The 26,682-nt window shown below is 40.6% G+C and overlaps 1 protein-coding gene across 2 annotated transcripts in view; it reads left to right on the forward strand.

The window, feature by feature from the left end:
* The window catches only part of LOC109408443 (T-box transcription factor TBX1-A), a 102,610-nt gene that overhangs the window by 48,304 nt on the left and 27,624 nt on the right, over positions 1-26,682 (forward strand). For both annotated transcript variants that reach the window (XM_029879314.2, XM_062842922.1), the window contains 4 exons: positions 6,922-7,531; positions 9,292-9,448; positions 9,643-9,840; positions 25,994-26,061. In XM_029879314.2, the coding sequence (XP_029735174.2) occupies positions 6,922-7,531; positions 9,292-9,448; positions 9,643-9,840; positions 25,994-26,061 (1,033 nt within the window). The remainder of the gene's footprint in view (positions 1-6,921; positions 7,532-9,291; positions 9,449-9,642; positions 9,841-25,993; positions 26,062-26,682) is intronic.

A 26,682-nucleotide genomic window follows, 5' to 3' on the forward strand; every position in this document is an offset into this window, starting at 1 on the left:
AATAGCAACGCAGCTGGAATTCGTGTTCCTTCGCACTTTTATTTTTTCCACATGTTCGACGCCCGTTTATACCCATTTGACTGCTAACATTCCATGAATCATTCGGGTGTCGTTGCTCAAGCCCAAGAGCCATGCTTGTCTGTACTAGTTGCTGGCAGCAGCCACCGTCGTCGTCTTCGTCGTCATCGTCAGGTTGATAAATCACTGATGGCAAGACAAGAACTAATTCGACAAAATTGTTCCCATTCCTCTGTGCAGACGAGGGTATGGATGGTAAGCGCAGAGAAATTTCACTTTCAACTAAAACCAAACCGGCTTCGGAATGGTGGCACGGAAGCGAAAGGAATGGGAGATTCCTTCCGGGCAGGAATCGACCCTGAATGCGACGCGACGCGCGATCGTACACGGAGGAGGGCCGTGCGTCGTCGCAGTTAAGCGTTGGTCAACTGTCAAACAATTAATCTATCTTCATTTGTAGCGAGTGCCCTGGGGTGGATGAAAAATGTGTCTTGGTTACGATCGGTAAATCAAAACCGAAAACAGTGGGAGTTGCTGGTGCACTAATGGCTTGATAAATCATTTCTTGGATTTAGAGCGATTGAATTGATGAGGTGTTGATAGGTTTTAGGTTAGATTCATGAAGTTCTTCCAGGATGTTGTAACATCCCTAAAGGCAACCAACACACTCGAACCGTATGACAACCATTGACTCCGTCCCAGGTTAGAGCTCATGTAGGGGATCACGATATATTGATACATGGTACATCTTCATGCATCAATGTAGACCTAAAGGATTCAATATACCCCCTGCTAATATAAGCAAAGCAAAGATAACCGTACACATAGTAGTTGCTATTCCGTGATTGACCATAACAATCAAAGTTGCACAGAGAACCAATGAATGGCGCATGGGACTAGCTACACACTCTCGGAATGCACAATTCGAGAGTTTAATATTTTAAAGTAAATAATGGCGCCGGCCACGTCCTTACGGTCATCGGGAAAGGGAAGGAATGTTAGTTCGACAAACTTTGTTACTAGAAACCGTGGAATCCACAGCATCCCACAGTTGTCTCGGAAAGGAGTATTTGTTAGTAGGGTAGGGTAAGGCGTGAATCTTGAAGGTGATATGATCCACTAGTTATATGAAAATACACGACACGGTCTTCATCCCGATTTGGTGGCGATAGTAAGGGTAATGCACAGACGTCAACGATCGTTCAATGTTAAACGCGTCACCGCATTGATAGTTTACTTAACTGTGAAACCCGACTTTCCCACGAAAGTTATCGCGCGTTTCTGATTTCGAATTCAACATTCGCGTCCCCAGCTCTCTACCGAGAAAACCGACCGACTCACGAAAATAGTCGCGCACTTCTCACAGTATTGAACATAGAGTATACGGAGAATAAACTTTCAAGCTTAAATAGCTATTTTCGAATTATGCATTTTACTAAGAGCAGTCTCATGTGAGCGAGTTACCTGTGAGCGACGGCTGTTGAAGCAATTTAGTCAATTATTTTTAATTTTCTCATTGATTGTTGTAAGCTGCAATTACTTTCTTCTAAAATTTTTATCGCTACAATAGGGTAATTCGCCAAAAAAACGGTTAGTACTGTCATTTTTGTTTTTGTTCGTTTTTCCGTGCATAATTCCACTTTAGTTGAAAAATATCCAGTGAACGTCTAGATCCACTCATTCCTTATACTTCCCATTTAATTTGAATTCCCTTAAATTCTATTTTCTAAGAGAAAATAGAACATTTGTATGGGAAGTCTGTAACCCAAATGTTGAACGCTTCCATAAGCTAGCTCATCCTAATGTTGGACGATTCTCGCCAATTGTTGAACGGTTCAAGCTTTGTTCGTAATTGATGACGTTTAACCCGACATAAACCTATCATTGACCTATTTTTATTTTCGCCACCAAACCCAACATAGACGCATCAGTTATCCGATATGGGTCCAACAGGGGTCCAACATTTGATAAAATTTGACCTGACTTTGACCCGACATCCGATCATTTTTCACGCTGGCGGAATTTTTTCCGGGTTTTTCGTGTTTTGTGCCCAGTTAGTCATTTGAGTGACAATTCATTCAAATGAGGGAGCGTCGATAAGCTACGTCACGGAAAAAATTACAATTTTAAAGCCCCACTTCTCCCCCTTTGTCACACTTTTTGTATAAGGCCTCTGAAATTTTTGTATGGGTTGTCACACTTTGCTAAGCCCCCCTCCCCTTCAAAGCGTGACATAATTTATGGACGTTCCCAAGGAATCGCTTCCCATTTGAAGAGAGCTCTAGTGAACTGAAATCGTTTTTAACATAACCAAATGCAAAAATGAAAAGATTTGACTAAAAGCGAAAACGACTGAAGAAAAGAACGCCTATGAAAGCCCTTGACACACTCCTAGAAACCCATGGGACCCACTCAACCCCCTAAAACACCTCTGGAACGACCCTGAAATCCTTTGAAAACCCGTGGATCGCTCCTGAAAAAGGTAAAGTAAAAAAAATCGAGCAGTCATGCAAACATCGTAGGTTATGTTAGTGTTCAACAATTGGATCTTAGATGCATAATGATAGTGAGATAAGAAAAATATTTTTTTCAAATGAAATTACAATGAAAATGTGATTTAAAAAATGTTAAACTGTTAAGGACATTCTTCCAGTTATTGTAACTATGGTGTGACTTTGATATTTGTGATCGATTTGCCAGCAAAGCTTATTTCGTAACAGCAATTTCTTAAAATTAATCTTAAGAGTTGTGCAGTTTTCGTGTCATCAGCAGTACAAAATTTTCAATCGATATTTTTGACGTAAAATATATATAATTTTGTAACATTATTGGAGCAATATCATGACACACACGTATACGCATCTACATCATACGTTTACGTTGGTGGAAAATTACTTAAGTTAAATTTATAATAACATTTCCCTCATCTTCATATAGCTTGTCCTTGAACTGCCAGTAGTACCACAGATCCTCAGGAAATTTAGACCGGTCATTGGGCCAACCTTCTCGGTACAGATGCAACAACTTCGAGAGAACTGGGTCTTTATTTGTTTCAGCTTGAAACTCTTTGAATTTGTCGCTCGAAACGTTAATAGTGTGCACCACATAATCCAAACTGCTCGAAGATTTTCCTTCCGATTGGATGTAAGCTCTGGAAAGAAAATCTGCTAATTACATGTACTTGCCAGGAACATAACATGATTTGAGTTATTATTATTTCTTTATTATAGAGATTTTCAGCCCTAGGCTGGTTCTCTTATGGTTTGAGATTATACTTCGAAAGCTTCATCCTAATTCGTTGCAACCTAGATGCATGGATTTTTGAAATTGATTTCTCCATTAGAGCCACTAGAGGTTTGTGGTCGGTTTGCACCTTGACTTCCTTCCCATAAATGTAATGGTGATACTTTTTGCATGCAAAAAGTATGGCCTAGAATTCTTTCTCCACCTGTGCATAATTTTGTTCACTAGATGAGAGGCTTTTTGAGCTGTATGCCACCGGATTTCCATTTTGTAGCAAAGACGCTCCGAGGCCCGATTTCGACGCATCTGACTGGATCACAACTTCCTTTCGCTCGTCAAAAATACTAAGGACTGGTGTTGTCGTAATTAGTTTTTTGATGTTGTTGACCGCATCCGAATGAATTGGTAACCACTTGAACTCTGTTTCTTTTTTGAGTAATTCCCTTAGTGGAGCAGTCACTTCTGCTTAATGTGGAAGAAAACTCCGAATATAGTTCACTGTTCCCAAAAATCGCTGCAATGCTTTCGTGTTGTTCGGCTTATCCATTTCAATGATCGCTTTTGTACGCTCTAGATCTGGTTCCATTCCTTTCACCAACTTTCCGCAACCTGAGCTGAATTTTCTTCAGATTGAACTTTGCGTTAATTTCAGCGGCACGACGAAGGACGGAATTCAGTCTACGGTCGTGTTCTTCTCGGGTCCGTCCATAAATTAATATGTCGTCGATGTAGATTATAACACCCTCAAGATCTCCGAAAAAATATTCTTTCCATTTTTGAAACATTTCGATTCCGACGATTCCGAATGGAGTACTGAAACTGCACAGGTCGCTAGAATCATTATCTAGCTCTAGATGGAAAAATCCATCCTTAAGGTCCAGTACAGTGTAGTATTCAGCTCCACTTAAATCCGCGGCCAGATCCTCCAAGGTAGGGATTTGATAGAAATCTCTCCTCAATGCTGCGTTTAGCTCTGTCGGGTCCAGACATACTCTAATTTCGCCATTAGGTTTGTTGAATTTACCAACACCTTCGAAAACCATTCGATGCTTCTCCACAAGATCATGAGTATTTTCACAAAGAACAGAATCAATGCACTGGGTACATCTCTTCAAGAGCCCTAGCTGAACGCAAGCTGTGAATCCTAATATCGGCTGTTTGCTTACATCTGTAATCCAGAATTCGACTGTTACTTCCTGTCCATTATGGTATATTTTTAATTCTACGATGGCCTTAGATTTATAAACTACACCTCCATAAGCGCGAAACGTTATCAAAGACTTAGATTTCACATTTAAATTCATTTTGTCAAAAATACCACATGGAATAAAATTTACATCAGATCCAGTATCAAGCTTGAGCCTCAACACTATTCTCTCTACATTTATACTAGCATACCATCTTTCTTTTTTAATATTTACCAAATTGAGTGACGGTAGTTCCCGCACTACTGAACTAACGATGACGTCATCACACTCATCTGCAGCCTCATTCCAATCTCTCGCTCTCATGGACCCATAGGAACTCTCCACACGAACCTCTTGACTCTGTATTGGTCTGCTTCGGCATGCTCGTTGGTAGTGGTTCATCTTCTGGCATCTTCTGCATTGCTGACCGTATGCGGGACACCTGCCTTTCATATGGGTTGTTAGACAGTACTAACATTGCTTTAAACTTCTGTTGTCACGCTCTCCACTTGATATGGTTCGGTTGAACCTATCGTTGTTTGGCACCATGAATACAGTAAAGGCTACAATTACATACATATACAACACATAGAATATCCAGTCGAAAATTTTACACTTAACATTTACATTTTCATCAACTCTCCATCAATATATTGGAGTCTAATAATATTATGTAAGGAATAGTGCTCAATAGTTGGTCAGTCATACATAATTCACCACGCAGCATCTAGCTTGATATAGTAAGTTGCCTTGTTTTCATAGTTTTACAACTTGCCGTTTTCATAAAATGAAAAGTCCTTATTTTTTTGGAATTATTAGTGCCAGCATCGATTTCCTTCTTCAGGCGTTCTCAAACTTTTTCAGCATGCAAATCACTTTTGATTGTTATTGAATTTGGCGACCCACCATATTTTCATTACATACGTCATTTTAGAACATTTGAGTTGCCTTTTTAATAAATACATTTAATCGCGTTCATAAGCTTTGATAAGCCTACGTTACGTAGCATTGAATCTTGAAAAAAATGTTTTAAAGTTATTGTGTTTCATTTTTCGTTTTTTTTTTTTTTGAAGAGGTCAAAATAAAGTAAAGTTTCCAAATGATCAATTTCAGTATATTCCTTGTTTTTAGAATTTAAAATTTGTTTGCAAGTTTCTAATACAAATACAACCAGTCTGGTTGAATTCAACATTACAAAACACCACAGAGTTTAGAAATTGCATCACATATTTCTTAAATAAAGAACACATAGAAATTCACAGTGTTGTTGAAAATATAATGGCAATTCAATACTTCGGGGTTCCCCTATAAATGTCCTTTGGTTTGGTTTTGTGTTTTTTTAGAACAAAAAATTAAATCCTTCAAACAGAACGGGTTGATGGTAGTTTTCTTTATGTACCACTTTTCTATATTAAAACCACCGTTTTTTTTTTGAAACCATTTTCATCGGTTTTGATTTCTGTGAAAGGTTCAGATTATCAAAATTCAGCACAAATTTACAGAAGTTAAACATTACAGTAAAAAAACAAAAGGATATGGTGATGGTGAAGATTACTAAATGTTCGTTGGTTTCTTGTCGAAATTTGTTGAATTATTGGTATTTCAGATTTTTTCTGGGATTTTTACTTCTGAACTTGACGTGTAAATTAAACGTAAAATACTAACTTCAAATAACAACTATTTTTTTTAGATAACACAAAGAAAATCTAAAAAAATTACCAGAATTTTTTGATTGAAGCTCATAGTTTCAGAACGCAAAATCTAGTATCAATATTCGATTGATTCCAGTTTCAGATTAATAATACAAAAAGTTTGAATATAACTAAGGAGAAACCGCATTTTGATATTGGAGATATAAACTGAATATAAACTGAACTATGTATAGCGCATTTAGTTCACCACTGGACTATCGCACTAGTTTTCACGAGTGCGAAAACGCTAATAAAAGTGCGCGATTGCATCAAATCAACTCGGTGTCTTCAGAGCACTTGTTCACCATAGATTGAAGAATTAGTGCGCCGAAGACATCAACCTGATTTGATGCAATCGCGCACTTTTATTTACGTTTTCGCACTATAGAAGTCGCAGTTCGCAGTCCAGTGGTGAACTAAATGCGGTATATATTTAAACTGAAGTTCATCAATTAAGGGGTCACCCATAAATTACGTAAGGGTTTATGGGGGAAGGGGAGTTTGGGAAATCTTCCGCGTCATACTATAATATTTTGGATTTCATACAAAAAATCTTACAAGGGTAGGGGTGTCGAGAAATCGTAAAAATGGCATTAACTAAAGAAATATCAAAATTGTTTTGCAAGTTTTTGCAGGTACTTTCACAAACAGAGGTCGAAATTGAGTATATTTTTCATGACCTAAAAAATGTTTCACAGAGTTATTTATCTTTTTATTTCGTAACAAGATATTAAAATAAATATTTACTAACTGAACTGATTTTACTTTTCTTCTGATTTCAGCGTGCTTACAAAACGCCAACAAAGCCCAATACAACCCTCTGGAGCAGGTCGAGCAGCTCAGCATCAATTGTGATAGTGATAGCCTTCATAGTGTTAGTAATCTAGCTAGCAGTAATAGCAATATCAACAATAATAATACGTTAAATAGCAATAAGAACTTCATCAACGATGCCGACAACCACCCCGCAACTAAGCCAACCGCCAGTATTAGCGGGGGAGGCAACGACGATGGAAGTGCCAGCAACAGTAGAGGCGATGGCCGCACTAGTCCCAACTGCAACACCACCAACAGCAGCAGCAGTAGCAACACCATCGCGGTTGCTGGCAAAACGCTGTCAAGCAGTAACGGTGGCAAAAAATCAAATAGCACCGATAGCACGGACAAACCTTATCACCCATCGCTGGCCGCCGTCATGGTGATGCTCGAGGGGAAGCATCTGTGGGACAAATTCCACGAGCAAGGCACCGAGATGATTGTGACCAAGGCCGGCCGGCGAATGTTTCCCACCTTTCAGGTAAAGGTGGTCGGACTAGAGCTAACCGCTGAGTATCTGATGATAATGGACTTCGTACCGTTGGACGATAAGCGATATCGATATGCTTTCCACACGTAAGTTTTTCCAGTTTTTGAACACATTGATAGACACAGATGTGTCGCTTAACTGTTTACATAACTTGAACCGAATGAAACATATCGATTGAAAAGAGGCGCGACGGTTGCTCGACTAGTCGGACAGATATTTGTGATAACGTATCATAGGAGTGTGTTAAATCGAACACATTAGAATAATCGTCTTTGTAGAATACGCAAACGAACGGCAAACACAGATCAAATGCGGAGCACATAGCGTAGGCTCAGTAGAATTAGAGTATCTTTTTATTTCCTGTTTTGACTAGATCTCTTCTAATTTTATGTAGGCAACTTTCTCTTTTTGATGAGAATACGACTTCAAAACGACATAAAAACAGACATATAACAACAGACTTCTTGTAATTAATTTAAATCAAATGATAGGTGGTAATTTGAACTGTTGCGGGTTTGTTCATCGGCTTTTTTCGGTGAAAATGATTAAAATTCAGCATTTCCCGAACGTTTCGACCTACTACTGTTTTCGGTCATCCTCAGCGGTTCATGCTATGGGGCAGAACTATAACCAACCATTGCCCATTTGTTTACTTAATGGGCAAATGGGCAATGGTTGGTTATAGTTCTGCCCCATAGCATGAACCGCTGAGGATGACCGAAAACAGTAGTAGGTCGAAACGTTCGGGAAATGCTGAATTTTAATCATTTTCACCGAAAAAAGCCGATGAACAAACCCGCAACATAATCAACAACGGTGATGATCCATATAGAACAATAATCTGAACTGTGTACCTATATAAATATTGACGACACCATATTTTACGCCAATGAACTAACTACATCGGCTGTTTTCCTACTCTCCGCATCGACCAATGTGGCGCTAGCTTCTATGCGCGAAAAATCGCTAAAAGTAAATCGCAAAAATATTGTATGGCGAATACCATCTAAAGGCAAATTCTTCAAAGTGGAACACATTATTCGAAAAAATACTTGGTAGTGGTTGTACACAATGGTGACCACTATTAAGCCTACCAAATATTTTTTCGGGAAAAGCTTTGTATTTCAACACAGCAAAAATATATGAAAGTTAAACAGCACGTAAGTTGAAGATCAACTGAAATTTGCGGCAGAAAAATGTAAATCACCAACAGTTAACGTCAGCCGAGCAGCCCGCTGCTGGTCAGACGGCTTGTTTACAGATTTTAAAGCATATTCGCTTTAAATTTACATGCATCTGCTATAAATCATGTGAGCCACTCTCCGTCATCAGCTAAACGAACGGCTGCTCGCAGCTACGGCGTTGTCTCTCTCAGCACTCTCTGCAGCAGCAGGAGCATGTCGGGAATGCGTGCATAATGGTAAAAGCAGTTTAACTTTGGCTGTCTACTCTTCAACAAGCTGAGATAGCCGTGAGAGCTCGGGCGTGCTACTCACACCCCAAGGATCTGAGTTCAATTCTTGCTCGGAGCTCAATTTTACTTTATATTTTCTAACAAATATCTGCAATGTAATTTTAAGATCGCACAAAAATTTCCATCATATATGACGGGGTCCTTTTGTTACATTCGATCCATCATAATTTTACAGGTTTTTTTCGAACTGTGAAGTAATTCAAGTTTAGATGCATTTCGCCATACAAAATTAAATTGATTTACTCCTGCTGATCAACTGTGGCTGCGCGCAAAGTGGGTAGTCCATTCAAACTAAGATATAGGAGGCTTTTCATACTCTCTACTGTTTTCCCAGCAGCCCCCAACTCTATCAACCAACTATTCTTTTCACAGCTCCAGCTGGGTGGTGGCTGGAAAAGCAGATCCCATTTCGCCTCCCCGAATAAGCGTCCATCAAGACTCACCGGCGACCGGAGCCACATGGATGAAGCAAACAATCTCCTTCGACAAGTTGAAACTGACCAACAATCAATTGGACGATAACGGACACGTAAGTTCAACGTTAAATATATACTATAATACATGGCTCCGTCAGGCTGTACGTCTCTCTCTAGCTTGATGTTTGATATTTCATCAAACCAGTATAAACAAACCAATTAGCAGCGCACTTATCACCTTCATTTTGTTCGCACCCTCCGGCTTCCCGGATGGTCTCTTTTCTCTGTTTCTTTCCCCTTACAACAGATCATTCTCAACTCAATGCATCGGTATCAGCCGCGCCTCCATGTCTGCCACTTTTCCCGGACGAACAGCACAAACAACAACAACAACCACCACCATCATCGGGGCCCAATCAAAACTGAGAAGGACATGTTGACATACCGGACGTTTGTGTTTCCGGAGACATCGTTTACCGCGGTCACGGCCTACCAAAACCAACGGGTAAGTTGAAATTTACGCAAGTTTGGAGGCTTCGACTGGGCAAATCTGAAGGTATGGGGCTTGAAAACCAGTTCTTGCATTTAAAGCGGGCCTAAGCAGACCTTGATCGGCACGCAGTAACCGTGAACTGAACACGCGTGAATGACCTGCTTCTAATAAACGTGGTCTGTATATTTGTCTGTAGGGCGTATCATCATTAGTATGGGACACGCTTGTATGGAAAAAATAAATCGTCGCTCCAGTTGACTTTTAAGATCCCATTTAGGTCTCATATGAGCTGTACAAAATTTCATCGCAATCGGTGAAACCATAATTTAGCGTGAGCGGTTTAAAGTTTGTATAGGATTCACTATGGAAAAAGTTACACTTTCAAACAAAAAATCCCAGAGGTCGCCCTTTGTCTCCTTAATTCACATCGATCAACGCTTCTTGTAGGAAAATCATTTATGAAACTTTCCTTCAAAGACCGAAAAACGATTGGATGCTTGTGGAAAGCGTTACTGATTTTTTACCGATTAGCGATCCAACGAACGGCTTTTTGTTTTGTTTTATCAGCAGCACTGGGCTGCAAAACGGTGAGTAGATAAGGAGAGCGTCTAACATAGCTCCGGTCCTCACAAGTTCCTAACTCATGTTTCCACGGGTCAAACGATGACAAAGACCGCCAGCTAAGAGTTGTGTGCTTAGCTGGTAGTGCAGCCTGGGCACTGTTGTCCTTCTGACTTCAGCTAGATTGAGGAGGTACGACCCGAGTGTCTGTTCACCAAGGAGGTGCGGCTCAAACAGCGCCTGTTCTGGCATCCAGCGGCTGAGTAAGAAACGCTGCACCACGTCCAGCTATATCCAAGGCGGTAGCCCCATCAGCGTGGACGTTCCAGTGTTGGTTGGGACGTTAAACAGAACTGGCACGATGGCCCTCCGGCGAGACAGGAGTGTTGACGTAGCCCCAATAAGCCACCCGTGAAAATCCCCATTGCGAATAACATAGGAGAAAATACGACTCGATACAATCGGCAAAGACCCACGCGACGAAATAAGGACTACGATTGGAAACTTGGAACATGGAATTGCAAGTCACTAGGTTTCGCAGGATGTGACAGGATAATTTACGACGAACTACATCCCCGCAACTTCGACATCGTGGCGTTGCAGGAACTTTGTAGGACTGGACAGAAAGTGTGGAGAAGCGGGCATCGAGCATCTACCTTCTACCAAAGCTGTGGCACCACAAATGAACTGGGAACAGGATTTATAGTGTTGGGCAAGATGCGACAACGTGTGATCGGGTGGCAGCCGATCAACGCAAGGATGTGCATGTTAAGAGTTAAGGGCCGTTTCTTAAACTACAGCATCATTAACGTCCACTGCCCACACGAAGGGAGACCTGATGACGAGAAAGAAGCGTTCTACGCGCAGCTAGAGCTAACATACGATGGTTGCGCGCCGCGTGACGTGAAAATCGTTGTCGGCGACATGAACGCGCAGATAGGAAGGGAGGAAATGTACAGACCGGTAATCGGGCGAAAGAGCCTGCACGCCGTATCGAATGATAACGGCCCGCGATGCGTAAACTCCTCCCGCGCAGCCTCCCGTGGTATGGTAATCCGAAGCACCTTCTTCCCCCGCAAAGATATCTACACAAAGCCACCTGGAGATCACCCGACCATCAAACAGAAAACCAAATCGACCCCGTTCTAATCGACGGTAAATTCTCTCGGATATAACCAATGTCCGCACATACCGCAGTGCGAATATAGATTCGGATCACAACTTAGTAGCTGTATGCATGCGCTCAAAACTATCGACAGTTATCACCACGCGTCGAAGTCGAAAGCCGCGACTCAACATCGAGCAGCTGCGTAACGTAGAAGTGGCTCAAGACTACGCGCAGCAGTTAGCAGTGGCCCTACCAACGGAAGAGCAGCTTGGCGCAGCTACACTTGAAGATGGCTGGAGGGACATCCGATCCACCTCGGCTACAGCATTAGGCACTAGGTTTCGCGACTCCGAATCACAGAAACGACTGGTACGACGGCGAATGTGAACAGTTGAAAAACGAGAAGAATGCAGCATGGGCGAGAATGCTGCAACACCGTACGAGAGCGAACGAGGTACGTTACAGACAGGCACGAAACGGGCAGAACTCAGTCTTCCGGATGAAGAAGCGCCAGCAGGAAGAACGAGATCGCGAAGCGATGGAAGAGCTATACTGCGCTAAGGACACACGAAAGTTCTACGAGAAGCTGAACCGCTCGCGCAGCGGCTTTGTGCCACAAGCCGACATGTGCCGAGATAATCACGGGAATATTCTCACGAGCGAGCGTGAGGTGGTCGAGAGGTGGCGGCAGCATCACGATGAGCACCTCAATGGCGACGTTGCAAGTACCGAAGGTGGCGTGGTAACAGATCTAGGAGTATGTGGACAGGACGAAAGACTTCCGGCCCCTGACCTCCAAGAGATTTAGGAGGAGGTTGGTCGGTTGAAAAACAACAAAGCCACTGGGGCAGATCAACTACCAAGCGAGCTTCTAAAATACGGTGGAGAAGCACTGGTGAGAGCACTACACTGGGTCATTACCAAGATTTGGGAGGAGGAAGTATTACCGGAGGAATGCATGAAAGGTAACGTGTGTCCCATCTACAAAAAGGGCGACAAGTTGGATTGCGGGAACTACCGCGCGATCACACTACTGAGCGCTGCCTATCTCTCAAATTTTATGCCGCCGACTATCACCGATTGCAAGAGAATTCGTGGGGCAATATCAGGCTGGATTTATGGGTGAACGCGCTACAACGGACCAGATGTTCGCCATCCGCCAGGTGTTGCAGAAATGCCGCGAATACAACGTGCCCACACATCACTTGTTCATCGATTTCAAATCGGCGTAGGATAAAATCGATCGAGAACAGATATGGCAGATTATGCACGAATACGGATTCCCGGATAAACTGATACGGTTGATCAAGGCGACGATGGATCGAGTGATGTGCGTAGTTCGAGTAGATGCTGGGTCATTAGGCCGAAGGTCATTAGGCCGAATGGGCATTAGGCCGAATGGTCATTAGGCCGAATGGGCATTAGGCCGAATTGAAAGTTAGCCGTTGTTTTTACCTTTTCCAACAATTTTTGACAAAAACTAGTTTAACAATGAAACTAGAAAGAATAGCCTATGTTTTAAAGAAGGAAAAATGTATGAATTGAATATCAGCAGTTTCAGCGCAGCGCCAAAAACTATTTTAGCAATGATACTAGAAAGAACAGCCTATATTTAAAAGAAGGAAAAATTCATGGGTAAAAAATCTGTAGATTCAGCATCAATAAAGTATCTTCGTGCCTGTCACACGATACACACATGCAAAATGGTCATTTGCAGAGGAAGCTCTCAGTTAATAACTGTGGAAGTGTTCATAGAACACTAAGCTGAGAAGCAGGCTTTGTCTCAGTGGGGACGTAACGGCAAGAAGAAGACCCAATGATCATTCGGCCTGATGACCATTCGGCCTAATGACCATTCGGCCTAATGACCATTCGGCCTAATGACCTTCGGCCTAATGACCTTCGGCCTAATGACCTTCGGCCGAATGGCCTGACACCATGATAAATATTTTAATGAATGCAGTTTAGTATATACAACAGTGCACAATGGTCCGAGGACCAACATTAAGTGGAAAAAATTAATAACTCAAAAACCATCCAAGATAGAGTCTTCATGTCTTCTAGACATTTGCTCGTGAGTCCAAGCCGCGTTATATGCAAAAGTGTCCTAAACGCCAAATCTTAAAATACTTCATATTTCAGCACCTAACTTTTTTATTTCAAAAGATATCGAAATAAAATGTTCTGCAAAGTTGAAGAAGGTAAAAACCCCGACAACTTTCTCGAAGAGCAGTTTTTTCTTTCTCTTTAATCTGAGGAGATATAACTTATTGAAGAAATAAAAAGTCCGAAATCGGTTTTTTTGTCATATGTCAAAAACTATCATTTTTTCAAGCCTACTATGCTCAGAGCAATTGTACATATTGCCAAAATACACATTTCGTCAGAAGACATCAAAGCTGTACGATGTTTCTATCAAAAGATATAAGTATTTTTGTACTTTTTTAAGCCAATTTTTCTAGCGTAACATTTGAAAAAGGCGCAAGTGAATCTTTAATTTTCTCCCACCACCGGATCTAGTATGACAAAAACTGCATTTTAACAAATTTTGGAGAGGGTGTTTTTTTGTTTTGCGTTTTAAATGTGATTTGACTATGACCGTATTTTAGGCATCAAATTCACGAAAAATGACATCCATAATGTCCGAGTTCAACATCTACTCGTGTTTCAAGATCACTTATCTTAAACATTCGAGTAGCGATGAACCCAATGTTGTCTTTTTTGTTTTGTTTTGTTCCTTTGTGTAAGTGAGCAAAAATATAAAACAAATTCCCTATAGTTTTTCGATTTCTTAATTCATCAGATATATGCATCTGGTGATCGTATGCAAATTTTAAATTGAATTGTGGACCGTCCAGTTTTATATGTTTGACATATATTATGAAAGGCCTTTGATCCTAGGATAGGATGCGACACATAGTCAGTCAATTTGAGACCAATTTGCTGTCAAACGGAGACCAGTCGCTGATTGGTCGAAATTGATATCCGTTTGCTGCGATCATATCGCTTTGTTGTTGGCTTGGCCGTGTTGCTAGTTTGTAGGTTTAGCATTTGATACCAATATTTAAAATCATTGTATTTTTTTATTCAAGCTTTATCGCCTCAAATATGTCAGCATTCAAAAGCAAATCAACCTTATGTGACTCCCATGGCTTGACACCGGTTAAAACCATTGCAATGGTCCCCGGACCATTGTGCAGTGTCATGGGGAGACTAGACGGGCTTGGTGGTCTAGTGGCTACCGCTTCTGATTCGTATGCAGAAGGTCATGGGTTCAATCCCTGGCCCGTCCCTTTTCATCCTACTTTGTATCTTTCTATCCACTTCCTCTCACTCTCTCTCTTTCTTCTCTACATATACAACTCATGTATATTCATATGTTCATAGCCATCGCTAGAACCAGAAACGAATTGTAAAAAAAGTCGTTTCCCTCCCTTCCAATTTCCACTCACAGCACAGTGTATATAACGCCCACAAGTTATGCAACCAAAGCGTGCTGTGCCGCTTGACCTTATTCACCTCATTCACCACACAATCTATCACCTTACGAACACTATAAAAATAACCCCTATCCATGGATCGTATCACCGACACAACGGTGACTCCCAGATCTCCCATCCTTTCCGTCTAACAAATACCCCAGTCCGTGCTGGCTGTGGGGATGCAGAGGTGATCTCGGTCTTTAGTAGCAACAATAAGCACACTCTAACATTCCTTTCCCTTCCCAACTGACTATAAGGACGTGGCCGGCGCCGGTATTGATCCAAAATGTATGAGCTGCTAGAATTGCACTTTGAGAATAAGTGGAGTGTCCCAGCCCTTATTCATTTGGATCTCAGTGCAATTGGTACCAGCTCAGATCAATCACGGAGTAGCAACCATTGACATGTATAGTCAGATTTGATCGTTTTGATCGTGATCGTACAACAGTGTCATGGGGAGACTTGATCCCTCGAGGATTACACACACATTATACATGTGAAAAATAAAATTCTATTTGCTTCTATTTACTCGGAATTCTGGTATATTCAATGATGAAATGTGTCAAATAATTAATATTTTATTGCACACCCTAAAAAGGGGGATCAAGTCTCCCCATTTTCAAAATACGACATATCCTTAAAAAATTAAGAAAATCCTACAAATGCATCATATTTATCAAAAATACAAGAAAACTTGAAAAGAAAATGAATAGAAAGCTTGTGGAGTTATTTTCTCTTCAAATTAAGCATGTGCTCAAAAGATTGATCCCTTTTTTTTGAAAAATACATCATATAAGACATGCCTCAATAAAAACACGGCTTCTGGTAGAGATCCCGCGTTTCTTGTAAACGGCAAAGAAGTTCCCGTTGTTCGCACTTCGCTTCTTCCAGGTGCTGCTTTTCTTTCGGAAGAGGCGGGTCTGCTGTTTCCACGTTGTTTATATCATACGACGTTCTGGCAAGTCCCGTGCAGCAGAATGACTGTCCTTGCTGTGTTCTTTCTTCCAAAATCTCTATACTCATCGTCGAACCAAACGTTCCTTCGGCTCCGTTACACATCCCGACGCTGTTTTAAGCTGCGTTGATAGAATTTGAATGGTCTACCCAGACAACCAGGAATCGCATAAGGATGCATGCTGTACATCGTATAAAGCACTATTTTGAGTCACTATCGCATATATGTACGGCTGAGGGACAATTTTCATCGCATATGATGTTATTTTTTGAACTTACTGCGATGTATCTGGTAAAATCATATAAGAGTGCAAATTAACTTTTATAATGTATGACTACATCGTAGTAGACGATATTCCGATGTTGTGTTGCGATGAACTTTGCTTATTCGCAAAAGCGTTCGAGTGAACTCGCAAAGTGTCAATTGAATTCGCATTATTGCGTACTGCGATGATTATACGACTTCACTTGGTACTTTTCCAATTATGTCAATTTAACCCGCATTGGTGTACACACTAAATCGCATAAAAGTGAAAATAAACTCGTTCAAATATAATGGCGTGGTAACAGATCTAGGAGTATGTGGACAGGACGAAAGACTTCCGGCCCCTGACCTCCAAGAGATTTAGGAGGAGGTTGGTCGGTTGAAAAACAACAAAGCCACTGGGGCAGATCAACTACCAAGCGAGCTTCTAAAATACGGTGGAGAAGCACTGGTGAGAGCACTACACTGGGTCATTACCAAGATTTGGGAGGAGGAAGTATTACCGGAGGAATGCATGAAAGGTAACGTGTGTCCCATCTACAAAAAGGGCGACAAGTTGGATTGCGGGAACTACCGCGCGATCACACTACTGAGCGCTGCCTATCTCTCAAATTTTATGCCGCCGACTATCACCGATTGCAAGAGAATTCGTGGGGCAATATCAGGCTGGATTTATGGGTGAACGCGCTACAACGGACCAGATGTTCGCCATCCGCCAGGTGTTGCAGAAATGCCGCGAATACAACGTGCCCACACATCACTTGTTCATCGATTTCAAATCGGCGTAGGATAAAATCGATCGAGAACAGATATGGCAGATTATGCACGAATACGGATTCCCGGATAAACTGATACGGTTGATCAAGGCGACGATGGATCGAGTGATGTGCGTAGTTCGAGTAGATGCTGGGTCATTAGGCCGAAGGCCATTAGGCCGAAGGTCATTAGGCCGAATGGGCATTAGGCCGAATGGTCATTAGGCCGAATGGGCATTAGGCCGAATTGAAAGTTAGCCGTTGTTTTTACCTTTTCCAACAATTTTTGACAAAAACTAGTTTAACAATGAAACTAGAAAGAATAGCCTATGTTTTAAAGAAGGAAAAATGTATGAATTGAATATCAGCAGTTTCAGCGCAGCGCCAAAAACTATTTTAGCAATGATACTAGAAAGAACAGCCTATATTTAAAAGAAGGAAAAATTCATGGGTAAAAAATCTGTAGATTCAGCATCAATAAAGTATCTTCGTGCCTGTCACACGATACACACATGCAAAATGGTCATTTGCAGAGGAAGCTCTCAGTTAATAACTGTGGAAGTGTTCATAGAACACTAAGCTGAGAAGCAGGCTTTGTCTCAGTGGGGACGTAACGGCAAGAAGAAGACCCAATGATCATTCGGCCTGATGACCATTCGGCCTAATGACCATTCGGCCTAATGACCATTCGGCCTAATGACCTTCGGCCTAATGACCTTCGGCCTAATGACCTTCGGCCGAATGGCCTGACACCATGATAAATATTTTAATGAATGCAGTTTAGTATATACAACAGTCACAATGGTCCGAGGACCAACATTAAGTGGAAAAAATTAATAACTCAAAAACCATCCAAGATAGAGTCTTCATGTCTTCTAGACATTTGCTCGTGAGTCCAAGCCGCGTTATATGCAAAAGTGTCCTAAACGCCAAATCTTAAAATACTTCATATTTCAGCACCTAACTTTTTTATTTCAAAAGATATCGAAATAAAATGTTCTGCAAAGTTGAAGAAGGTAAAAACCCCGACAACTTTCTCGAAGAGCAGTTTTTTCTTTCTCTTTAATCTGAGGAGATATAACTTATTGAAGAAATAAAAAGTCCGAAATCGGTTTTTTTGTCATATGTCAAAAACTATCATTTTTTCAAGCCTACTATGCTCAGAGCAATTGTACATATTGCCAAAATACACATTTCGTCAGAAGACATCAAAGCTGTACGATGTTTCTATCAAAAGATATAAGTATTTTTGTACTTTTTTAAGCCAATTTTTCTAGCGTAACATTTGAAAAAGGCGCAAGTGAATCTTTAATTTTCTCCCACCACCGGATCTAGTATGACAAAAACTGCATTTTAACAAATTTTGGAGAGGGTGTTTTTTTGTTTTGCGTTTTAAATGTGATTTGACTATGACCGTATTTTAGGCATCAAATTCACGAAAAATGACATCCATAATGTCCGAGTTCAACATCTACTCGTGTTTCAAGATCACTTATCTTAAACATTCGAGTAGCGATGAACCCAATGTTGTCTTTTTTGTTTTGTTTTGTTCCTTTGTGTAAGTGAGCAAAAATATAAAACAAATTCCCTATAGTTTTTCGATTTCTTAATTCATCAGATATATGCATCTGGTGATCGTATGCAAATTTTAAATTGAATTGTGGACCGTCCAGTTTTATATGTTTGACATATATTATGAAAGGCCTTTGATCCTAGGATAGGATGCGACACATAGTCAGTCAATTTGAGACCAATTTGCTGTCAAACGGAGACCAGTCGCTGATTGGTCGAAATTGATATCCGTTTGCTGCGATCATATCGCTTTGTTGTTGGCTTGGCCGTGTTGCTAGTTTGTAGGTTTAGCATTTGATACCAATATTTAAAATCATTGTATTTTTTTATTCAAGCTTTATCGCCTCAAATATGTCAGCATTCAAAAGCAAATCAACCTTATGTGACTCCCATGGCTTGACACCGGTTAAAACCATTGCAATGGTCCCCGGACCATTGTGCAGTGTCATGGGGAGACTAGACGGGCTTGGTGGTCTAGTGGCTACCGCTTCTGATTCGTATGCAGAAGGTCATGGGTTCAATCCCTGGCCCGTCCCTTTTCATCCTACTTTGTATCTTTCTATCCACTTCCTCTCACTCTCTCTCTTTCTTCTCTACATATACAACTCATGTATATTCATATGTTCATAGCCATCGCTAGAACCAGAAACGAATTGTAAAAAAAGTCGTTTCCCTCCCTTCCAATTTCCACTCACAGCACAGTGTATATAACGCCCACAAGTTATGCAACCAAAGCGTGCTGTGCCGCTTGACCTTATTCACCTCATTCACCACACAATCTATCACCTTACGAACACTATAAAAATAACCCCTATCCATGGATCGTATCACCGACACAACGGTGACTCCCAGATCTCCCATCCTTTCCGTCTAACAAATACCCCAGTCCGTGCTGGCTGTGGGGATGCAGAGGTGATCTCGGTCTTTAGTAGCAACAATAAGCACACTCTAACATTCCTTTCCCTTCCCAACTGACTATAAGGACGTGGCCGGCGCCGGTATTGATCCAAAATGTATGAGCTGCTAGAATTGCACTTTGAGAATAAGTGGAGTGTCCCAGCCCTTATTCATTTGGATCTCAGTGCAATTGGTACCAGCTCAGATCAATCACGGAGTAGCAACCATTGACATGTATAGTCAGATTTGATCGTTTTGATCGTGATCGTACAACAGTGTCATGGGGAGACTTGATCCCTCGAGGATTACACACACATTATACATGTGAAAAATAAAATTCTATTTGCTTCTATTTACTCGGAATTCTGGTATATTCAATGATGAAATGTGTCAAATAATTAATATTTTATTGCACACCCTAAAAAGGGGGATCAAGTCTCCCCATTTTCAAAATACGACATATCCTTAAAAAATTAAGAAAATCCTACAAATGCATCATATTTATCAAAAATACAAGAAAACTTGAAAAGAAAATGAATAGAAAGCTTGTGGAGTTATTTTCTCTTCAAATTAAGCATGTGCTCAAAAGATTGATCCCTTTTTTTTGAAAAATACATCATATAAGACATGCCTCAATAAAAACACGGCTTCTGGTAGAGATCCCGCGTTTCTTGTAAACGGCAAAGAAGTTCCCGTTGTTCGCACTTCGCTTCTTCCAGGTGCTGCTTTTCTTTCGGAAGAGGCGGGTCTGCTGTTTCCACGTTGTTTATATCATACGACGTTCTGGCAAGTCCCGTGCAGCAGAATGACTGTCCTTGCTGTGTTCTTTCTTCCAAAATCTCTATACTCATCGTCGAACCAAACGTTCCTTCGGCTCCGTTACACATCCCGACGCTGTTTTAAGCTGCGTTGATAGAATTTGAATGGTCTACCCAGACAACCAGGAATCGCATAAGGATGCATGCTGTACATCGTATAAAGCACTATTTTGAGTCACTATCGCATATATGTACGGCTGAGGGACAATTTTCATCGCATATGATGTTATTTTTTGAACTTACTGCGATGTATCTGGTAAAATCATATAAGAGTGCAAATTAACTTTTATAATGTATGACTACATCGTAGTAGACGATATTCCGATGTTGTGTTGCGATGAACTTTGCTTATTCGCAAAAGCGTTCGAGTGAACTCGCAAAGTGTCAATTGAATTCGCATTATTGCGTACTGCGATGATTATACGACTTCACTTGGTACTTTTCCAATTATGTCAATTTAACCCGCATTGGTGTACACACTAAATCGCATAAAAGTGAAAATAAACTCGTTCAAATATGTATACAAACTCGCATAAGCTAGAATCGTTAACGTTGCCATATTGCGATGTGGTATGTGATAACAATGGAAGAGGTTCAGTTGGAGTACCAAAAAGCTACCAGATAGTGAAAAGTCATCATTATGGTTACAAAACAAGTCACAAAGTCACCATTTTTGTTTTGTTGACCTGATAATTAACCATTGGTGGTGCTAGCAAGAGAGGTGTAGTGGTAACTGTGCGGGAAATCATGCTACATCATTTTGATCTCCAGGTAGCCTGCCGAACACGTACAGTGCACGGAAACCAAGCGCATTCCAACACCCAAGTAACACACTTGTCACCGAAGAGTCACGGCGGCGCAGGTTTTTGTTGCGCAGAAGTCTCTGTGACTTACTTCTAACAAATAAACACTTACTTGCTAGAAGTAAGTCACAGTGACTTCTGCGCAACAAAAACCTGCGCCGCCGTGACTCTTCGGTGACAAGTGTGTTACTTGGGCAATCACTGAGGTGATTTAGAATGTCATGACAATTAATCAGTGTGTTTCATAAGTAGTGTTTGGTGCTAAGTGTGAAGTGCAGCTCGATAATCCAAAGGTTATTAGTTCGATACTTAGGTGACAAGATTTTTTTGTATCGAATATTTTTAAGTCGCATAAGATGCTATATTACGTCGCAATAGTGCATACCGTGCATCGAATAAGATATCGCTTCAAGTCATATAGCGTTATTATTTTTCCGCCAATGCACGTATAGCGCCTCCACTTTTGTACGCATAAGGCACTTTTACTGCATCTTATGCGATGTAACTTTACCGCATAAAAGTACGTATAACATGAACATAAACTTCATTGTACGTACAAATTGGTTGTCTGGGTGTACAAGTTGGAGTGTGAGAACTTTCGAGGACGTTTTCTGTATATAGGAGCTGCGATGCGAGGAGATCAGACGTCAAACTGATTTTTGCATTAATTTTGACATTGACAGTGCTCTTTAGTTTGGTTTTGCTCGATCAGCGAACATCCAACCATCCAGTACCGTATGCGTGATTGCACCATCGTTAAATAACGTTCCAGTTTTACGTGTGAATACAATATATTGGTTTTATTTGCAGGCATTTAAGCTATAACTCATATCAGAGTAGGCTGTGAATAAAAAGCGTTGATTTTCTTAGTTTACCACTTACATAATGACAAGCATAATGACAAGCATAATGACTAAGTGGCAACCTAGCTCGTGATTTATCCACGCGCAAATGTCGAAATTTTTGAGCTTATTTTTTTAAAATTTTGACTGCCTAATGGTGTTGAGATTAACACACAAACAAAATTTAATATAACTATTGATTCTGGGATTTGGTACGGGATCGATAGTTCGTCAGAGAACGAAAAAACGGATGTTGCGGTCGAGCAAATTCAAGACAGCCCACCGTAATTTTCCATTTTGATCTGCCGTGCCGTTAAGTCGCTGATTTCGCGTTTCTGTGCCATTTTTCTCATTGAGCGCACATAATTCGCCCAAATCTTCTTTTTGGTGGCAGCGATAGCCTTCTTAATCCATGTTAACCTTGGACGACCAGTGGACATCTTCGGGAATAGATGCTCTTGCTTTTTTTGGTCTAAGACCGTTTTACGGTCCACTTGAACACTCTTGAAACGTCTTTTTAACATTTGCGCGTGGACAAATCCCGACTACCGCTGCCACCACTTCATGGTGCAAATTTTAAACTGAAGAAATCGGATTTTTTACCCACACACAGTGGTCCAGATTTGAAAATACCTGGCAAAAAATGCCAAATCATAGTAGTCTGCTAGTTTTAGCCTATAGGTATGAGTGTATTGGAACATGATTTAGCGCTCAATTTCATTTTAAAGGCATTTTCATTTTTTGTCGGTTTCTTCGACCAAAATCCGAACAAAATTGATGTTTTTCATACAATTTTACTATACACATGGCATCATGGCGCTATTGTTTTGGCAGCTCTTGGCAGTTTCATTTTTGTCTAACCGATTCTGCGTACATAAACAAGCATTTGAACGGAATCTCCCCGCGGGGAGTAGCGTGGAGCAATTTGTAAGGCATTTTAAAGTCGAACTGTAAAAATTTCTCGTACTAATGACATGTAATGTCAATTTTGAAGCCAAAAGTGTTATTTTGATCTCTTGCTCCATTGCAGATGTCTGATATACACAAGAACTTACAAATGAACTTTTGAAAGCAATTGTATTACTTATATCAATAGACTTTTGTATTGGTTGAACTTGTTTGTTTTCTTTATCGAAAATTCAGCACTTTTTCCATCAGCAGCTATTCAGTGCTGTAACAAGATACGAAATCAATATTTCCAAACCTTTTAAAGGCCAGTTAGTGCTCCTGGTATTATGGATGAATGCTCAATATGGTCCACTGCACGAATTCATGCTGGCCTGCTTACTCTCAAAGAAAATTTGACGTTTGAGAGGTGTCGACACCGCTCAAACGTCAAATTTCGTGTGAGAGTAATCCATACTGTATCCCATATAAGACATTTTCAAAAATTGAGTTTCTGCCAGCTTTTCTCAAAATTGGACCTCTGTGCCACAGCCTACTACGATATAAGTTAGACCTTACGTGCATGCAAAGAAAACCAAGACATTGTATGCGCAGGTGATATGTGAACCTTATTTGTACGAAGGTGAAAACATTATCACGCATATGGTACATCTAACGAGCCTCCAACGAAAGAATCGTCACTATAGGCCCTAAGTACACAGGATCAAATATTAGACAAGGAAAGAACTCAAGAAAAAACATCAGTTTGACACTAATGAAAATCGAGTAAAACAAGATGTTTGAGCATTGGTTTCTTTTTGGACAAATATTTGATTCTGTGTAGTAACAACTTATATTGTGCATAAAAAAATGTAATAATAATAACGGTACCATGGCAACGGTGACTAGGGGGCGTTTATAGAAGAGAGCAAAGGGGGGTCGCAGGGGCGTGTCAGGGAGTTCAAGTGGCTTCAGGGGTGCTGCATGAGGTCTCAGGGGGTTCCAGGGAAGTTCCAGCCGGTCTCAGAGGCGTTTCAGAGTGTTTCAGAGGTATTTCAGGGGTCATCAGGGGATCTCAAAGGCTTTTCAAGTGCTCTCAGGGGGTTTCAGGAGATTCATGGAAGTCTCATGGGCGTCTCAGGGGGTTTAGGCTTGACTCGGAGATATTTCAAGGGGTCTCAGGAGCTTGAAGAGCTCTCAGGGGCCATTCAGGGGGTCCCAGTGGGATTCAGACGAGTTCAGGGGCGTTTCAATGAGATATCTGGATGCCGCAGGGTGTCTCATTCGCCATAGTTGATTTCCACCCTTTAACGATGTAAATCAACAAGAAAAAAAATATGAACAACAGATCACGTTCACAAAAGATGGTTGCAAATCATTTGCCTTAAAATTTTGGCTTCCTTGCACCCTTTTTCGCCATAGTGTATTAGTTATGGCTAATCCCATAAGGAAAGCATGCAAATAGTGCGAAAAGGAACCGAAGTTAACAAATGTAGCCATAACTGGTACATGGCTCCTATCATTGGCACACGCTTTAATAAATACTAAAAGTATTTTTGGCTTTTCTATATTTTTCCTGTAAAGTAGGCTAGTTCAGCTATCTTTTAACATATTGGTGACATTCGTTGGTATTCTTGTTAATTTTTTTCCAGTAGTTTTCCTTAGGTAGTACAGGCACTGTTAACAAAAATGGAATCAACCAAACAAAACACTGTTCCAGGATTGACTGATGGACCAAATCCAATAAATGAAACCTCGTCATCCTGTGATCGTAAATTGTTATTCCTTTGAGGATAACTGTTTTGTGTTGTAAATGTGAATTCGTGTAGTTATATTTTAATGTGCATTTGAAATGTTCTATTTGTCCGTAATTTGGCACCCAACGCGGGCCATTGATTATTATATTTTTTTTTATTTATAACACTCTCTGGGAACTTCCTGGAAACCCCTTATACCCCATCTCAAATGCCCAGTAGCAAGATATGTTGTCGTTCCTCATTATAGACTTGACTTAATGTATGAACAAAGTTCTTTCTATTTATGTTCTTTTTAATGTATGCATCACCAGCTCATGGAATAAAAAGAAGTTCCAGTGTATTAGGAGGTCATTTTTCATGTGCGCTTCTACAGCCAGCATTCTGAAAGCAGCTTCTTTGATTTTATTTAACTTCACAGTACGTTATGAAAGTTGAATTAACAGAAAGTACAGTAAACCTTCTCGATACTTTTAAGTTTGTTTATTGTTGAAACTGTAACGGCCCACCCTAGAGTCGATCGGTCATTTCCTCTATTTACCTGATAATCCAGTGGGTGGTTTCGCTTTCAGGCAATGACTCGACAAAATTACACCTCTGCGAAACATCCTTAATTAAAAAAAACCCAAACAAATCGTTTTCCGTGCGGTGTTTACTCTCCAGTGAAAGTGTTATTATTTTCGCTTATGTGGTTGATCATTATAGAGATCAAATTCAAATACAAGGAATCCACTGCGCTATGTGGAGCTATCTAATTGCCTGACGCTTATTACAAAACTGGAAATCATAAATTAGAACAGCCAGTAGCAATTTGAAAGACTCGTTTTAAACGCTACTTAATGACCTTCCCTTCGCCAAGCAACAACGCAACGCAATGGCAACGGCAACGGGCGCGTCACCGGCTGCAGCCCGGGAATGTCACGATGAGAAGTTGATCGTGCAGAACCAAGCACACGCGGTTTCAGTTGTTTAGCGGTGGTGGGAGCAACACAAAGTGACGTTCTGTGGGCCCGAGGTAACGTCATAAATTTAAGCGAGTCATCAAGTGGAAATGAAAAACTGTCTCGGAAAATGCGCCGGATTTCGTAAGCATGATGTTGGGATTGGGAACTTTCTTGGGGTAACATGTTGCGTTGATTTATGTTGGGTAATTAGAAATGTTGCAAGATGGATTAAGAATATTTTGATAATGTATTAATTAAGGTTGATCCCCTGGGGGACACTTTGGACTATTCCGGGCTTTCTACTCAATTTATGTGTTTCCGCTTACACGCAGCGCAGCCATGAACAGAGTATCGAAAACGCGGGAGCAAACAAAGAAAATGTGTACTGCTGTTAACTAAATTGTTTTCGAACCATTGCATTAGGCATCTAATCAGAACGGATTTTACCATTTTTTGCACCTTATGCTGATTTCGATTATTATAATCATTTTTATTCACAATCTTATTTTTCATTGCTTTTCACAGGTTACGCAGCTGAAAATTGTGAGCAATCCATTTGCAAAAGGATTTCGTGATAATGAAACTAATGAAGAGTAAGTATCAAATAAATCTCGTTAAATTGATTAATGCATACATCTTATAACACATTTACTCCAATCGGCGCTATCATTATTTTAATGTGATTTTGATTGAAAAGTCTTGAAAAATTTGACGAGCCAATACGTCAGTACCAGTGAATCAAAATTCATCCATCGCGCAACAATAATGACAATGTCGCAACCTGCATTTGTTGCGACAATCCACCCAATGCGACATAGGTTTGTCCCAACTTGAACAGAATAGAACAATGATCGTACACCACGAGTTTAGTGATTTTTAGCCTTGCATTGCGATTTTTGAGAAGAAACTTCCAGTCAATAAACACCACAACACTGTTGAATACTTACCACCAAACAATCAATAATAATCGATTACTCGCGAGTTGAAAAGTACGCAACAAATTCAGCTTCTGTTTTGTCCCCAAAAAAAAAAAATCGGGATTATGTCATTATCTGCTACCAGTTGGGATAAAGAGTAATCGCCGCGCCTCTTTTTGCCAAGTGTAGTTATCGTGTAATCGTTTGACAGCTAAGCAGTGTCCAAATGTTTTGTTGTTGTTGTTGTTTGTTTATTTTCGACACTTTACACCAGGGGTGCATTCATGTCGTTCCCAA

This window comes from Aedes albopictus, chromosome 3, assembly GCF_035046485.1.
Source record: "Aedes albopictus strain Foshan chromosome 3, AalbF5, whole genome shotgun sequence".
Classification (NCBI taxonomy): domain Eukaryota; kingdom Metazoa; phylum Arthropoda; class Insecta; order Diptera; family Culicidae; genus Aedes; species Aedes albopictus.